General features: G+C 42.1%; 1 protein-coding gene across 1 annotated transcript in view; it reads left to right on the top strand.

The window, feature by feature from the left end:
- ASCC3 (activating signal cointegrator 1 complex subunit 3) overlaps positions 1 to 18574 on the top strand; it is a 1806704-nt gene that overhangs the window by 365173 nt on the left and 1422957 nt on the right. The window contains exon 8 of the mRNA XM_069235471.1: positions 17588 to 17713. Coding sequence (XP_069091572.1) covers positions 17588 to 17713 — 126 coding nt within the window. The remainder of the gene's footprint in view (positions 1 to 17587; positions 17714 to 18574) is intronic.

The raw sequence follows: 18574 nt of genomic DNA, 5'->3' as shown, positions 1-18574 counted from the left end.
TTGCTCTGTAGTGGCTAACGTTCACTTAAAAAAATGTTTTTCTTTAACTATAAATGTGTTGGAAATGCTGTTCCATCTTCAGCTCTTCAACCTTTCTTATTCTACTCACCACATCAGATCTGGACTTTGCACTCCATCCAATAAAGGGCGAAAAACAAAATTTACTCTCATTTTGACAGGCGAGCATCTCCTCTGGCACTCATAGTAAAGTACCTCTCTTCTCAGCTTGTACTCTGGACAGCTCTTGCTGTCCTCTAATTTACTCAGTTCAATGCTTAGACCGGCGTTCTCATTGCACGGTTGATATCCCTTAGGAGTACAGGCCTCTGACCTCAGCCGAGCTTTTGCTGACAGAGGTTGCAGGTCACTCTCCCTGCATTAGTTTCTCCTGGGGGAATGGCCACAAATATTCCCAAACAATGGTGTCCTTCTATGATATCTCCTTGTCCAGCATCATCTGCTCCAACGTTTCCTAGTAAACACAGCCTCCTCATCAGTATTTGAATCTGATGCCTTATCTGACTGGGTCTTGTCTGTCATCTTGAATTCAGCAGTCTTTCTTTCTCACAAGTGTTTTGGCCTCCTGCTGTCTTCCAAATCGGGGATGGGCTACCTCTTGCCAGGGAAAAGGCCCTTATTGTTGTAATGGATAATTACCTGGATTCATAACCAGTGAGAAGTTCGGAATACTCTTTAAAGTGTAAAATAGTCTGCAGACTTCAGAGGAATTACAGCCCTCATTACTTGGAGCACTGGGTCAGCGGTACTGAAAGAGGCTGCTGATGTAGCAGGTGAAAAAAAAGTTGAGTTCAATATAATCTATTCCCTTAAAATTATTATTAATGCCAGGGCACACCTATGGAGTCATTTATATGGGCAGAAAGTTCAGTTTTTACTTTTTAAATGGCCTCGAAATGAGTTTTTAGTCTACAGACTGCTTTTCAAGCCTACGGACTTGACACACCCAAGATGACACTGGCAGTCTGTGATGTAGTTGTTGAGGCAACAGACTAGTGGCGTCTTGTTAAGTGTGGAGTCCATGGGAAATTGTCCCCCAACTAGGGCTCACAAACCTTCTTTTTCATACAACTTCCCGCTTATTTTAAAGGGGTGACATATGGTCTTTCACCATAAAGGCCTGTGGCTCAGGAAGTGCTCGCCCTGCTCCCGAGAATGGCCTTTATTCATTATGTTGGAAGGCCCGGGACCATGCCCTGCATCCTGTAATAGCAGCTGCAGGAGAAAAGTTTCTCTTGTGGCTGACCAGTCAGAACCTTCGTATCCGTAACCTCTATTTTTGGCCCAAAGTGGACGACACAAACAAAACATTAATTTGTCCAATGGGAAACCTATATTTTTAATTATTTTTTAAATATTAGTCGCCGACTACAATGCCCAAGAGATAAGAACGGGTTATATCTTTCAAGCCTACCTGTCAGCTTTTTTAAACACTTTTTTTTGTGTGGGGGGGGTGGGGGGCTCTAGACTGCCTCTGCTTTTTGTTGAATATATTCTTCATGTTGTTTCTGCCAATTATTTACTTTTTTGGCTGCTCCCTGTACTACTTTGTTGATGGCACACTGCTCTTGATCAGCCTCTCATCAGAGCACATCTTCATGAAATAGGTGAACACGCAATAACAACCTAAAATATAATCAAGCCAGGGCAGATGTCAGTGTGATGAACAGCATTCCAACTCCGTTGTCCCTCACTTGTGGGGGGATCTTTTTCAATCAGTACCTAAAACGGTGGTATTGTGATTGACAAAGATGTGTCCCTATAAACACAAATAATCATGACTAATAAGATCGGCTTTTACTTTCCTTCAGCACCGAGGAAGGTACTTTGCTGCCTGGCTTTTCAGTAAGGTGGTGGCCTCAGAGTTTCCTTCGTGAGATTTTGCAAATCGTGGGTATTTGGGAATAACCAAATATATTCTTCAGTCTCTGATCATCATTTTCTGCATCTTCAGTGCCTTGTTTGTTACATCTGTATTCGGTATTCTTCACTGGTTTCCAATTTATTAAAGGATCATCATTTGAAATTCTTGGCATGACTGTGCATTTTATACAGTCAGTCCACCCGTGTAATAGAAAACATTTGTCCACTATACGAAAACCAGATGCCTCAGATCCTCCAGTTTTCCACAAGACAAAAAAGTCACACTCTTGTTTATAGGTCTTTTAGTGCAGGATTTACAGCACAGCGGTCTGCACAACATGTTATCAATTTTTTAAAATATTCATAGGGTAGACTTTCGCTCTATTCAGAGTAGTATTATTTCATCATATGATTGATTCGCTGTTAGATATATAATTCCACCTTTAAGGAAGTCCTCCATTACAATGTATGAGGGACTATTGACATTTGAAAAGTACACTGGGGTCCTCATTATGACTTCAGCGGTCAAAACAGTTGACTACCGAAGTCACGCCGTTCAGGAGACTGCCAGTGATGGCGGTCTTGAGACCGCCATATTATGACTCCTGGCAGGTCTACTCCAGAAATTGGGGGGAGAGCCGTCAGCAGCGATACTGGCGGTCTAGTGGAGGTAGATCCGCTGGCACCACCATGTCTTCACAACGCGCTCACTGTATTATGATTTTCTAATCAGCATAGCAGTGTTGTGGTGATGGGGCGGTGTCGGCGGAGCAGGCCCCATGGACCCCGTTCCCTCCTAGACGACCACCGCAAGCAGATAAGGTGAATGTCTGACAGGGCGGGGGGGGGTGTTGAGTGTTGTGTGCGTAAATGGAGGTGTGAGTGTGTGTAAATGGAGGGGAGGGTGTTTGTGTGCATGTATCTTTGTGTGAATGCGTGTCAGCGGGGTGGGTAGGTGTTGTGGACGTATGATGTGTGTGCGTGGATGTTTCTGTGTGTGGAGTGTGGATGGGGGAGTGGGAGGTATGTACGGGTTGCGGGGCGGGTGGTGTCTACAGGGTTTGGGGGTGGGAAGGGAGCTATGGCTGTTTCGTGGTGGGGAGGAGGGGTAGCATACTGGCGACAGGAATGTTAATTCCTGTAGCCTGTATCCTTTCCACCAGGGATCTACTGATGGGGTTGCCGCCAGGCAATCCCTGACGGAAAGGAGACTCTTAATACCGTGGGCGGTATAAGGTGGACCGCCGGGCCGATGGTGGTACACCTTTGGCCTGATGGTCCCACCGCCCTGGCAGTAGAGGTGGTGAACTGGCTGCTTTGCAGCCCATTCACCACCGTGGTCATAATTTGGCAGTCATTCTCGGCCACGCTGTCGGCGGTGTTACTGCCACCGCCAGAGTGGCGGAGCTGGACCTCCAAACTCATAATGACCACCTTAGTCTTCACACTATTTGTCATATTCATTTATTCAATGTCTTACAAACATCTTATACAGAAATGAGACATTTTCTGCTACTTTGTTTCACAGCAGTGGCAAAGCCAGCTCGACAGGCTTTAATGTAATAAGCAGCAGTTGTGCATGCAGAGCATGACATTTTCATTTGTGAATGTCTGCTTTACACATTAACAAAGCCAGTAGTCTGGCTATTATGTTTGTTCAACCCTAGCTTTTAGCAGGTGGAGTGTGTTACCACTCTTTGTTAGAAGAAGCTGTGGTATTAGGATACATTTAAAAGATTTCTTGACCCAAAGGTAAACCTCTGCAATATGTGCTTTAAAAGCATTTAACATAACTTAAACTTACATTACAGCGGTTATTCCTCTATGGTCCCCCTTTAGATCGGTCAGTGCTTCTGAAAGTGATGACTCCTACACTGTTACAAAGTTGCATTGCGTCCCAGTTTGACCATCTGTAGTGAATTCATTATAAGCAGAAATATGCTGGTATTTTGTTGTTTGAATTCAGTTTCGGTCGTGGACAATAGACCTCATATTGGATAATACATAGCTTTACTGCTCACTTCATATATATATATGACTTAAAGCACTTGTAACCGAGGATATTATTGCTGAATTTCTCATTCTTAACAGTAATATTATCTGTTCTTCGAATTATTGTACTGCAGTTTCTGATCATATTTTATTTTACAGTGCTATTTCGGCTTTGTGAACTGCTGTAGGTGACCATCATTCCGTGAAGGGCAGTATTCTATCTTCACTAAAGACAATTCAAACAATAGTCTTATGATCTGTACCTGCAAAAGTTCAACTCTCCTGTTTGTGTCCGAAAGGACTCTACAGCTATTTATGTTAAAAGTCAGATTGCGTTGTTGAAAAAAAGAAATCTACAGCTATGTTAAGATTAGAAAGAAAAACACATTTGTGGGCAAGCTCACTCCCTTCAGAGAAAACAAGCATTGGCAAAGCCACCTGCTCTTGCTTTGCAAGTGCTTCTTCACTGCCAGTAGTGATTATGCCAACGACTGCAGAATTGTGGTGCAGGCAATTTCAGCAGCACTAATAATGGACAGCCATCTTGGATTTCTATTTTGTATACTTCCACATGGCTGTCAGGTGGCCATCTTTGAGTGGTGTAACAAAACTATATTCATAACCTGTTCCAGGATGCCACCACTTTGTGCCTGGGCTCAATGTAATGTCCGTCTGGGAAGGATACTAAATGATGTTCCATGGTGGCCGACAAGCAATATTTGCTTTTTTCATGGTCACAAAAGAAAGAAAACATTCTCCTACACCTCTAGAAAAATCATCTGTTAAGATGTCCCTTGGAAACTTCAATCATGAAGGCTCTTTCCCCGTATTTTTAGGGATGCTCTGCCCGTCGGAGAGGAGGGAGTGTGTGTAATATAAAATTAGGTGTGTTGTTAAAGGGGACCCAAAAAGACGTTTGTGTAAAAATAGAGTTGCCTCAGAGGAACACCCACCAAGAGCCTGTTGGATTGTGCTGCCAGCTGGCTCAGTTTATCACCATGAGCAATTTCCTATGCAGAAAGGCTAAAAGCCTACCCATCCCGGATCTAGTTGTGTTAGGTAAGTGTAGTGTAGTTTGGGTAAACCGTAATTCAATTGGCCTCCGCACTAATACCCTGCTGCAATATGTGTACGGTCCCCTCGGTAAAAGAGCGAACAATTCACTCTCTAGGGAAACTAAAAATGAATCTGACGTGGTATCAGTAATTGTTAATATATAAGCCATGACACATGGTTAAAACTAAGTTGCATGTTCAGACTACAATGTAACAAACAGCTGACATGTTTCATTGGCAGGAAAATGCATCATTGCTAGACGACCAAACTGTCTTGCCACAGTGCACGCACCGCATCGGCAACAGGTGAAGTCCTACCCAGTGGTCAGTGGGTTAAGCACCTGGAACTACGCAACAATGTTGAACCATTTGCGGTGATTAATGTTCTCTTCCGAATCCAAGTGCCTTCATGATTGAATTTTTCAAGGGGACTTATAGCAAATGATTTTTCTTAAGGTGTAGGAGAATGGTTTTTTAAAGAAATTGTGAGTGGGTGGCACCCCACTGTTCTCCTTATTTTCCCTCGCAAGGTCACCCTTTTTTTTTGTTTTTCTGTTGCTTTAGACAAAATTCTGAAAGAACTGGCAAAGCTAACTGTGATGGAGGGGCAAGAGAGGGAACAAACCGAAGCAGTGCTTGGAGTTGGAGGATGGACAGGTGTTGAGATAGCAATACGGATGCAATGTGGCGGCATATGAAGATGATGGAGAGGTAGGGGTGGGAAGAGAGAAAGGAAGAAGTAGGACATGTTCTCCTGACAAGTACTACGGCTGAAATGCTAACAACTTTAAATGGCCTACAGTTCTTAGTTTATAGAAAAAATTCTCAGCCTTCTCCAAGGAAACGGTCAGGTAGGGAATCTTTTCCTTTCTTTTCACCCATTAGTTTTAACTCTGTTTGTAGGTACTGATCTGTCTCTGATCTGAATTTATCTATGCTAAATTCCACCTTTGAAACTAAGTGTTTAACCAGACCTTATTTATTTACTTCATTTGAGAATTGATGAAATGGCTCTTTAAAAAAGGATTGCAGTTGTACCCCAATCCACGCTTTCCTAGTCTGCAGCCTGAATTCTTGTCACCAGTTTGACCATATCACAAGTTCCTCTAATGATCTTCCTGCCATTTCTGAACTTCATCTTCTGTTGAGACTGCTGAATGTTGTAATCTTTAGTTTTTCACCTGAATTACAGACAACCGGATTAAATTTCTTCCTTTGAGGGACAGTTTTAAGCTTGATCACTCCCTAGTCGACGTTTAATCTCTAACAGGCCCCATCAGAGACACAATCTCTGATTATTCGCTAATACCATAGCTGACAGGTTTTTAGTCAGCCTATGTGTTCGGTGTGCTTATGTGTGACTTTTCTTTTTTAATAACTATTCAGCAAGGTTTAATATAACCACAGAATTCAACAAACTTCAATAAAGATGGTGTGGAGTATTCTTACAAGAGGTACAGTCATTCAAGATATATTATAGCTATTTTCAAAGTAACCGTACTTGGGAGTCCTAGCAGTGCTGTGAAGCTCATATGCCCCCATCATTGTCCCAGGCCTCCAGGACTCAGTCATTTGGCACCCATGTCCTCTTGAGTAGTTCTATGATTCTAGATCTGGCACTTCATTTTGACTATCATCTATCGGGCCAAGCCCGCAGTAGCTGATCCACCATCCCGATAACTTACGGAACTTCCTTGGGCAACCCCTATTAATGTAAGTGATCTTCCTTGCTGCTATATAGGAGTTCCATTGTCCTCCATTCTTGTAGGGTAGGAACCTCTGTGACCCCACCGCCCCACTTGTAATTGGGAGCGTGGGACATCTGTGTCATTCAGGATTAGTAAATAGGCAGGTTCAGCCGGGAGTGTTACCTCTAGCACTCTGCCCAGTTCGCTTAAGACGTCGTCTAGTACTCCTGGATAAGAGGGCAGTACCATAGAGTATGTAAAAAATCCTGTCTGTCAACCTTACAATGCAGACGTACTGACGGAGCCGCCCTACCCATTGTTTGCAGCTTAGCCCTGTCATAGTACACCTTGTGGAGGATTTTGTATTGGACTAGGTGTAACCGGGATTTGATGGCCACTTCTTGGGATGCATGAGAGCTACCTCCCACTCTGTCTTCTAGTTCACCAATGTCCCTCATCCAGAGGTCTCTGAGGTTCTTCAGGTTATCAGCTATGTTATTATTCAGTGTTCAGTAGTTGAGATATATAACCCCCTTGGTGAGTTCCTTCCGTAATACCCTACACTCCAATGGGGCATATTCCGGGATTTCACTGTCGATTAGGCCTTCAGTAATCCAGGTGTGTTTTAGTTGCGTGTATTTAAGGAATTGGGACTTATGTAGTTGATATTCAGAGCTGAGGGTCGCCAGTGACTTGATATCTCCATTTTATAGGATGTTCCAAAAAGTGGAAATCCCAATCATGTCCCATGCCTTAAAGCCCTGTAGTTTATTAATTTCACTAAGCCATGAACCCCTCCAGAGCGGTTTCGCCCACGTGACCCTCCGGGCCCATCCCATTTTTCATGTCGCTCTCTCCCAGACTGCCAATGTGACCTTGGTGGCGGGGAGCTTACTCTGCGACCCTCTCCTTCCATATAGGTAATGTAGGTAGTAGTGCGGTGCCAGGGTGCCTCTCTCCAGTTTTTATGTTGGGTGGTCTTATGGTGCAAATATCCAGTCATTTTTCAAGATTAGGTGTGCCCCCACCCCCCCCCCCCCCCCCAGTAGTAGGCCTCTATATCGGGAAGGGTTATTCCACCATTATAAGGGTTCCGCTGCAGGGTTTTCAATGCCATCCATGGGTGTCTACCCGGTCACAGAAAAGTTCAGACAATTCCCTCAGTGTGTATGACTTTGTCTCTGTGCAGTGAGAAGTATGTATTTTGCCAAACGTATAGAAATTGTGGCAGTAAAGAGGGGTGCACACCCTAAGAGCGATAGTGGCCCATCTTTCCATCTATCTGTGTCGCTCTGGAAGCTGGACACCACCCTCCCCAGATTGTGGCGATAACCAGTTTCTCTGTTGGGAGCTATGAAGGGGCACAGATATTTGAAGCCTTCAAGTGCGACCGTCAGGTCTGCCGGCAGTTGAGGCTATTCCTGTGTTGGCTCTTATGTGTGACATTTTAATGCCTTAAGTGCAACACTTTGAATGACACTTTACCAAGAGTAGGACAAAGCAGTTAAGTCCATGTAATAAGACAAATGATGTCGCTTCTACACTTTGCTCACTGTGCAAAGTGATCTCGGCTAAAATGTGATGACTGGTAAAGAGTAGCAGTTACACAAGACATGAGACTACTTTATAAATATGTATTGGGTGTATCACTTTTCCTTCATGCATCTCCCTCTCTCTCCCTCTTGAGTTTAGTTATTGCTAATTTTGTTTAGTTTTTTTTTCAAAATATACACAATGCAAACGGTAAATTATTATCTGTGAATTAATGCTCTTAAATGACTACTGAACCGGGCCATGCATTTGACAATAACACCATCTGGGATGCATTGCCCCAAATTACACTCAAATTACAGGAATTACAACTAATATCCTATAAAAACAGTCTCAGATAGTTAGAAGCAGCAACATATACCGACATGAACCTGTGATATCTGTTTTGTTTCTGTTATGTTTCAAAGTCCATGGAACCAGCATTAAAATGTGACCTGGCTGTTCGAAAAGTAGTACTTTTCTTTAGTGAAGTGTTATAATATTACTGCCAAGTGACTCATATTGTGCAACCCCAGCCAGTCTTGCCCTTTTACCAAGAACTTGTAGCATGCCGGGGCATGTAGTTTTGGTTTCCTGTTTAAGGTATGACCTTTCCACTCTGCATGCAATTGGTGTTGGTATAAAAGGCAGAATTGCCATAAAGTGGCACATATCCAACCCCTGAAAACATTCAAATGCTTTTAGAGTTTCAAGTAAAAAAAAAAATGAGATGGTATATTTAGTACAGAATGATCTTTGCACAAAATACGGCACATGAAATTCACTATCCGTACAAATTTGCCAATGAAATGGTCCCCATAATGAACATGTGGGTTCCTCAGAAACATGTGAATTGCCTTCAAATATGCAGTGCCCTGCTGCATATAAGACTGTCTCTAAAATTTGCCTGGGACTGCATAACAATTGTGTTTTATACAACACCTAAAATGAGATGGTATATTTAGTACAGAATGATCTTTGCACAAAATACGGCACATGAAATTCACTATCCGTACAAATTTGCCAATGAAATGGTCCCCATAATGAACATGTGGGTTCCTCAGAAACATGTGAATTGCCTTCAAATATGCAGTGCCCTGCTGCATATAAGACTGTCTCTAACATTTGCCTGGGACTGCATAACAATTGTGTTTTATACAACACCTAAAATAAATAGTTGGCTGCCCCTCAGGATGCACCAATGTTAACCACAAACATGATTCACAATGTCCAAAAATACTCAGGCTTCCCTCAAAAATATGGGTAAGACTGTTTTAGAAATAGCCAGTCGGCCTCGCAAATATGTTCCACATAGCACCTTATTATCTGCCTTGCATTTCCGAAAATTTGCAGCAGGCCTTTCATCATCTCTATATCTGTGCTTCCACCGTGTTTGCGCTAGGCCTTTCACTATAGGTACACAAGACTGTTTATTAAATAAACTAGAAACTACATCCAAAGTGGCAATCCGTCATTAGCCAGTGCTTTACAAAATTCCCAAGAGAAATCCATAAACAAGAATTTCTTGAAAGTTGCAAAAGCTCCCCAATTACATTGACATCCTCTTCCCAAAAACATGCATGAGGCTCGAATATGCTTCATCCCTTCATAAAATATGTTGGATTTCCACCTTCCTGCACAGGGTTTTTACCTGAAGACTATCAGTGCAGACCTCTCCTTGAAGTATTCATATTTAACACCCAAAATATCAGAGTCTGCAGTGTAACTCGGACAAAGATGTATTCTGTCAGCAACCTGGAATTACATAAAGTCTGGCAAAGGCAGAGTGTTAAACATACATACGTTGCACTGAAACAATTGGCATTGCTAATTGGCTGCACGCAGGAATCAAGATTAACTGGATATGCTTAGAGCTTTAAGTCCTATTCAGCAGGATTTAACTAATTCTGTCATTCTGTAAAGTATCCTGAAGGGCTCTATCTTTTTCGGTAGGCTGTAGACTATCAGGCACTCAGGCAACTGGCTATATTCTGAAGCTACATGAGTGGGCCAACAGATCCCCACAGGGATAGAGGGCTCTGCTCCACTCTACTGCCTAGTTATCATGTAGCAGAGAGAATGGCTCCACAGCTGAGACCTGACTCATTACACAGTTTCCAAGAACCCACATCCAGCAAATGTTTTATTGATCCAAGAGATTGTTTAAGCGTATAATGTCATGGAATCCATCCTGGGTGCCAGCTGCGACCGTTGTACCTTACTCACAGCCTGCAGGGGAACCTTCTGCATGCACTGCTGACAATTAAATACTACACACTAATTTTCCTAGACTTCTTTCTCACAAGTGCAGTGGAACACTTGTATGGCAATCTTTTCTTATTCTTTTTATGAACATTTGAAATCTGAATTACACTAACTAATTATTGCAGCCTTAAAAAAGACCCAGGCCTGCGTTGCAGTAGGGGACAAAACAAGTATTGGCTATCACATCTCCAGTAACTCTCTGAAGTAGCAAATTTAAAGAAGATACAAGAAAACAAAGTACATCACAAAAGTGCTTATTGAGTCCGTCAAATTTACATTGTGCATTGTTTCCTTAAGTTGTACACCAAATTGGAAACTTGATAACCTGAATTTACGTGTTTGTCTTCCATATATCGACAATTCTGTGTTTGTATCAAACCTCATTACAGTAAAATTCTGCAGTTTAGTTTGGCAGTAACTCATTTCCAAATCAGAGTCCCCCATTTATTCTGCACACTGAGACACAGAATGCATTCCCTCAAAAGATTTAACACCAGGATATGCCTAGATGACTGTCTAATCAAAGCTCTATAAATGCACGCCAAAAGGTGCTCACTGTTTTTCTGACCAACCCTCACTGATCCTTCATCCTTTAAAAATGCTATAAAAGTCTCAGCTGATTTCCAAAACGAATGAAATGGAATAGGAGCAGATTTACACTCTTGGGGTTGAAATTACCAATGGTAGGAATGGCAAGCATTTTAGGCTTACTTAAGGTAGTTGTATGAGTTTGGAACTTGGGTTCAGTATGACACAGCACCCACAATACAGGTCATGTGTGGCTAGTGTTCCTTCACAGTTGTACGTTGAGTGAATGTGTATCTGTAACAGTAGACGCATTTAAAGCAGTAACCAAATAGGTAGGATTTTGAAGATTTTATAAAGTCTTTTAGGGTATCTTAGATTTCTGCAACTCATAGTCTTCCACAAGGGAGAAACTGTTCAATCAAATGAAAGATAAAGCTATTTATACAATCTGTGTCTATCTGTTTGAACTCCCCTATTTCTAAAGCATAACAAGGTGATTGAGTCAAAAAGCTCAACATGTTATGTTCCAGTTTTTTGGTAGTGTTATATAGTAAATTAATCTAATTTTGATAAAGCAGAGATCATATTTGGAAACTCCCCTACTTCCTGGAATGACTATAAGTAGCTGCCCAACTTGGTGGTCTCTCTGTCTCCTGTTGAATCAGCCAGCAATTTAAGGGCTATTAGGTCTCAGCATACACTGTCTAGTATGCGAAAGACAACTTGAAGTTTCAGAAAGTTGATCTGGGAATGCATTCTGCCAATTGCTTGCCATTGGCTTTATTGTTTGTAATTCATATTTTCTTGTTTTCCATTTGCTGGCTTAGGCTCAGCAGGCTCACTTCGTCCCTACTGATGCCAAAACCTTATTTTCCAGTATCCTTCCCGGACCTCCCTTTCTGTACACATGCCTATAAATCTTGTTCTTATCATGTCACATTTGCTGTGCATTCAAAGATAGAGGTCAGATGTCATGCTGTGCCTTTGAGAGAGCTGGGCTTGGTGTTTGCTTTGCTTTCCACTGACTTCAAAATGAGAGCGTTTGTTGGAAAGAGCAATGTAGATTAGTCTGCCATGAAGGCCGATAGAGCCCCTTCTGCACGCCATTTGCGAGGCTGTAAAATATCCCTTTTTGTTTGTATTTTCCCCTCATGTCTGTTGAATCAGACTGACTGCTTTTAACTACTGGACTTATCTACGAGAACCAGACAAAAACTCCATGCATAGATCTGAAGGGGTTTAAAATTGTGAATTCTGTATCTGCAACGATTTAACTAAAAACGGTGGTCGACCATTTTGCACTGCCTTCTACACTGACAGTCAGCAGCCAGGGGATAAAAGCAGACTTGCTTTCTCCAGGACTCCAGGATTTACTGTATTCAGTCCGGGCAGGAAAATAAGCACATCAAGGCAATAAACACCAAATAAATACACTTGGGGCTTGAGAGCAGTTTTGTAAAAACTTTTTTTCACTTTCCTGTATTCTTATCACTCAGAGATCAGGATTAGGGACATTACCAAGCCTCACAAGACTGGGTTTCATTGCAGCACAACGTGGAGGGGCTCACAGGGTGGACCTGGGGCTCTCTCTCTCTCACACACACGCTTACATACACATACATACAAGCAGACACGCAGATCTATACAGCAAGATGTGCGTGCAAACACACGCACTTACACACTTAAACACATGCACCCACAGATATGCACACCAAAATGCATATATATACACACACACACACACACACACACTAACTCCCCCTGGTTCCCCTCCCCCTTCCCCCACACTCACACAAACACACCCATAGTAGAATTGGGACAGGCAAACCCCAAAAAAGTCTCCCATTTTCGTAGATTGGAACATTGACTGAACTATTGCTTGATTCGTACTAAGGGCTAATTTTGGGAGACATTTTTGTGGTAAATAAAGCTTTTTGTAGCCTGTATGGCCAGTAATATTGGACAGGACTAAGAACTACATTATTTCACTACATCTTACCTAACCTATTGAGCTAGTGATACTCATCTTCAGGTCCATGGATCGCTCTTTACCATTTCTCTTCCTCAGATCAATAAGTCCTCTCCCTGCTCCTAGGCGCCAAAGCCAACACTCAATCATGTTCATATTCACTAAACTACAGGTTCCCAAATGACTATGCTCACACTTAGGTCTGGCTTCTCTTCACTCTCAAGGACCGGGTGCCCTGCTCTCCCAAAGACAGTGATGCTTTTGAGGGTCTGCAACTGTTTTACAAAATTAAATAATATTAAAAGTAGTGAATTAAAACTAATAAAGTATATACAATTAATTAAGCAAATTGAAAAACTGAAAGGTTTTTGTATAATTGCTTGTGTGTTAAAGAAAATATTTCAATGTTTGACCAGCTGTTTGGTGTATACTTGCTTTTGTATTGTTTGTGTATTGTTTGGAGGTTTATATCATAAAATTTGCCTAGGCTGGGGGTCCCTAACTTCCAATAACGACTCAGTAGGGGTCCCCAGATTCCAGTAATGATTCAAAGGGAGTCCATACAAGTCAAAAGGTTAAGAAGCGCTGCTCTTTCCCATTCTAGTCTACAACACTCTACACCAGTCCCACCCTATGTCAATCAACTCTGTGCCACTCTGCGTAACTCCATTCCAGTCTATGCCACTCCACTTTATGCTACGCCACACCACTCTACGCTAGGCCACACCATTCTACTATGACACTCCACTTCATGCCAGTCCACTCTATGACACTCCATTCCATGACATTGCATGCCACTCCCTACCACTCTCCTCTGTGCCACTAACTTTTAGCCATGCTGAACATCAGCTACACTGGTGTACAATATGGCTATAACACATTGGCAAAGTCAGTATCTCTTACATCGACAAGGCCTGTTGGCTTTGCCTGTGCTTGTTTTTTTGCTTTTAGTTGTTGTTGTCTTTAAAGACCGCACAAACCTTCTTCTGTTTTCTGTTTCTCAGAACTATGCAGAAAATTCTGCCTCTTTCCCTGATTTTTTCTAGGAAAGACATAATACAAGATATGATTGTCTCACCTGGACTACTTCTATTCCCTTCTTTTAGTTTTCCCTTTTACAACTTTTTCAGTGAGTGCAGTGAATACAGAATGCTGCAGCCCATCTGATTTTAGGTTTAAATAAGCACATCACTTTACTACACATTTCAGTTCTTCTTTACATTGGCTGTCTGGTCAGAAAGATGTTTGCTGCAATTTCTGCCTTGCTGTATTTTAAGGGGATTTGTAGTTCTTAGGTTAATCTGGATACCGTACTCAGGTTTTCAGCTAACACCTGAAACGTAATTTATTTTTCTTTAACCTAATGTTCTCTATTTCTGTCCTCTTCAATTTTCAATGCCAAGACATCAGTTCCTTGACAACAGAGTACTCTACAAGTATATGAATCAAATTAAATGAACAAAATCCAAAAATAAAAGGGGATTTGTTAGCTGGCAGAAATGTTTTGGGTTATGATTCAATTGAGCTGACTCAATTGTGTTTGGGCTTCCATAGATCTTCAGGAGTGTCAACTGGGTACCACAAAGCTTCCTACAATCACTGTTCACAGTGCCACTACTTATTGGAAGCAGGATAGCATCTCCACTGACAATCCAACTATCGAGTGTACCCACTGAGAACAAGAGTAGCCTGCTTTAGGGTTGGTATGACACCTGAATTATCTAGACCTATTAAACCTAATGTAATGATTTCAGTAGCCCTGGTTTGTGCATGACCAAGAAAGGCATCCTCGTAGGTGAGGGGAAAAACCTTGTCTTCCACTTGGCTGTGAAATGAGAGATGCTGATCTCTTTCAAGCTTAGGAGGCTTTAGGGGATAAGTGGGATAGGTGGGTATAAGTCTTAAGAAGGCTTACATGCTAAGTGTAGGCTCCTAAGTCCAGGTTGGAAAGTGTGCTGAGGATCCAGGTGGGCTGCAGCTTCTCATAGCTTAGCTCTTCTCTTAAGTCAGGCTTACTTGCAGGATGCAGTACAGCTGGAATCTGATTCTTTATTGCCAGAACTGGATCAGAGCATCTCCCTGCAGGGGTGACCTGTTTCCTATCTAAGGGTAGATCACTGCAGCTTTTTGTGGTTCCTCTGTTCCATGGCATCATCTGAGCCTTGGAGGGGGTTAGATTTGACTGTTCATGGCACACTGTGTTTTCTCAGGTGGTGCAACAACAGAGCATCCCCTTGAAGTCCAAAACAAGTTTGAACTATACCAGTACCTTTCTGAAACTGGGGAACTGGCAAGACGCCACTGCCCAATCTGAAGGTGCTGCAGTGAGGACAACTAAAAAGTGATGGATGAAATTCTTGAATTAATCTCTGCCACTGGTTATGTCTTTCTGCTGCATCCCAGTCCATTGTTTTTGCTCAGTGTGCCACTGCAGACAGAAAGCAACCAAATGAAAGTCAGTCTTGATCCAGCAGGGGCAGTCCAGCCTGAACTGCCAGGCCTTTTCACTTCTGAAAGAGAACACGAAAAGCCCAAACCAGTTCTGGCCTAGTTTGTCTTTGTCGGTGAGCTGACGAAGAGTATGTAATTCGTGAGTCCTGTGCGGACTGTTTCACAGGACTCAAAGTTGTATTTCGCTTGTGAGGTCTAAGTAGGTCGAAATAGTTCTGGTGTTACTTGTGATACCGTCTTGACTGGACCTGATCCAGCAGTTGAGTCTCTACAGAACTATGAAACATCGCTGCTGTACTTATCCCCATAGTCTTGTGGCAGGGCTGTGGCTAACTTACATTGTTCAAGGGGTAACCTTTTAGTACACCCTCAGTCCAGCAAAAACTGTTATCCTGTCAGGGGAGCAATAACAGCACCACTGTGTTCCTCCAGTGATCTTGGAGGTCGAAGCCAGCGGCGGAAAGCAGGCAGAGAAACAGAGGGGTATCCTGGGAGCACGCACAGGTGCCTGCACTGTATGAGAACTTTCTATCAGTGGTAAAATTGAGTATGTATCCAAATATGTTCTCACAATGTGAAGTCTGAATTGGTAAGTTAGTCACTCTTGTTTCGGGTGACCTGTTTTTTTGTTTTGTTTCACAGCCCACTTTACAGCTTTGAAATGGTTTCACTTTACAGAATGTGGGTCATGTGCTCGCAATTGGTGAGCTATTTCTTTTTATACAGATATCGTGGAATTCGGTGGCTGCTTGACTTGCACTATAGGCTTTTTTTCTCAAATTAGCCTTCAGATTGTTCTTACTACTGCAGCGTACTGCATCGTGGAGCAGCGAGGCTCAGTTTATGGGCTCTTCGGGTAGGAGTAGTATTCCTACTGGCACGTGCACTAAAGCTAAAGGTTCCTTTAAGGGCTATGTTCTTTCTAGCAGGGGACCAGAAAGTCTCATCAGACTCTGCCTGACCAGGAAAACACTGATAGTGAAATAAATACCCTGTTCATCAGAATGTCAGTTTCTGAGACTCTAGAAGTAGAAGTGTTGCTGACCAGTGGAGCTGCAGACGTAGATGTTAATATTCTTTATTGAGCGGGGTGTTAGGGAGTGGGAATAGTTGTTTATTCCCTTTGGAAGGCGGACCTTTTTTCAGCATTCTATGGTTCTTGATGGACTTCTTGTCGGCCGTATTACCAGAAATGATATTATCTGTTCCGTTGTGGGGTTACAGATATTTGAGGTTTTGCTGTCTATATACAGTCTATACACAATTATTCAATTTTTACGGTTGAAGGAATTCCGACTATTTATTAGGGTTTTTTCATTAAGACTTGATTAGCTTGATGTCCTATTTCTTCTTCCTCAGTTTATTTTTGAAAAAATCATTAATCTTTCGTAATTTTTTTTTTGTTAACGTTCACACCTGTAATACAGTACATAATCTCATATTTTAATCACCTTATTCTTTTTTTTTTTTAACATTGGAGCCCGAACCATTTCCTGCAAACTGTATTTGGAAGTTCTGGAGTATATACACTTTTCTTCAACTTTTGTTTTTGAATTTCATGGAGAAATAATTTTCTTTTTTAGCAGGGAAAACAAAAACAATTGCCCAGGTCAGTAATTCGAAAGTCCGCAAAGGATTCAATTTTTTTCAGTATATGGAACTTGCAAGACATTGCGTAATCGCCTGTAGGAAAACATTTACTCTGGGTTAACTGCAAAAATGGAACACTTTGGGCCTGATTATGACCTTGGCGGATAGGCTACTCCATCACTAAAGTGACGGATATCCTGCCTGACGTTTTACAAGTTCCATGGGATATAATGAGACTTGTAATACAGAGGACGGGATATCTGTCACTTTTCTGACGGAGTAGCCTATCCACCAAGGTCGTAATCAGGCCCTTTTTTCTGTTTTTTGCCATATTGTGTTGGATTGTAGTGGCATTGAGGAGATGCTTATATGCTGTTCGCTTGCTTATCGACCTTGTCCTGGAGCTCGTTTCTGATATTAATACATACTTAACGGTATGTATTTATCCTCATTTTGTATCCATCTTAATTTTATTGTTTTTTTAAATATGATATATTTTTATTATGTAAGAATATTGAAAGATAAGGCATTGTCTATGCAAAGCTTGATAAAATATTACTGAAATAGTTCACTGTGTAGTTTTCCTGTGGAACATTGGAACCTTCGCTCTTTAAACTTGGTGTTTCCACCCTTTGTAGCTGTTACTTCCAGAAGGGATCGAACGAGAAAACAACAAAATGTATGAGCTAGTCCAGATTCCAGCGACGGATCAAATGCCCATCGGGATTGAGGAAAAGCCGATTTTTATCAAAGACATGGATGAGGTTAGTTCAAAATTTATTTTGTTGTATTTAGTCTTTTCCCTTGTGTTGGGCACTAGTTCTTTGTGGAAGAGTTTCTGGTTAAATTCCCGGTGGTGTTCCAATATAATGTGGATTGTAGTGTGTCCAGCCTCTGGAGTTGCTGTCTGCCTGGTGGACCTGTTGAATGTACATACCTTGTTCTAATAAGCTTTGTTATGTTTAGGACAAGCTGCAGCTTTAATTCGAGTAGAAAAGGACATAACCAGGACCAGCTTTAGGGCAGTGCGACTGGTGCAGCTGCACTGGACGCTGAGCTGGAGGGGAGCACTGACCTCAGTATGGAGCTGTGTTGGGCAATAACTTCAATTTAAAAGCACCGGCTGCAGAGTTCCTTGTGCGTCCAGTTTACACCCTGCAACAGAAATGTCAAGATAACTTGTGATTAATGCTCCTGCTAGAGAAAGAGAGAGAGAGACGAGAGAGATCAGTGTTTCGTCTGGTGGCAGTTTTCACTCTAGATAATGTAGCACAGAGGGCTAATAGATCTGCTGCAAAGAACAGATCTTTATTTTATATGGCTAGTTAGTTGATTAGTAAAGCCAGCCTTCACCAACGTTTTAAAACAAATTAAATGGATGTGAGGGAGGGGCTATGGGGAGATTAGGGGCACTTTTGCCGAGTGGTATTGAGGGAATCTGAGAAGGAGGTCTTGGTAATGGGAACGCCAGAAAAGATCATTGCACTGGGCACCCACATAATTTCATAGTTTGAATGATTCCTTTTGATATTACAGCTTAGTAAATCAGATATAAATGTTTTACCTCATTACTTTGAATGTTGTGTTATGTTTCGACAGAGGGACGGTGATCCCATTGGGGTCCT

The sequence above is a fragment of the Pleurodeles waltl genome, chromosome 5, assembly GCF_031143425.1.
Source record: "Pleurodeles waltl isolate 20211129_DDA chromosome 5, aPleWal1.hap1.20221129, whole genome shotgun sequence".
Classification (NCBI taxonomy): Eukaryota; Metazoa; Chordata; class Amphibia; order Caudata; family Salamandridae; genus Pleurodeles; species Pleurodeles waltl.
This window is presented reverse-complemented; position numbering and strand designations above follow the sequence as displayed.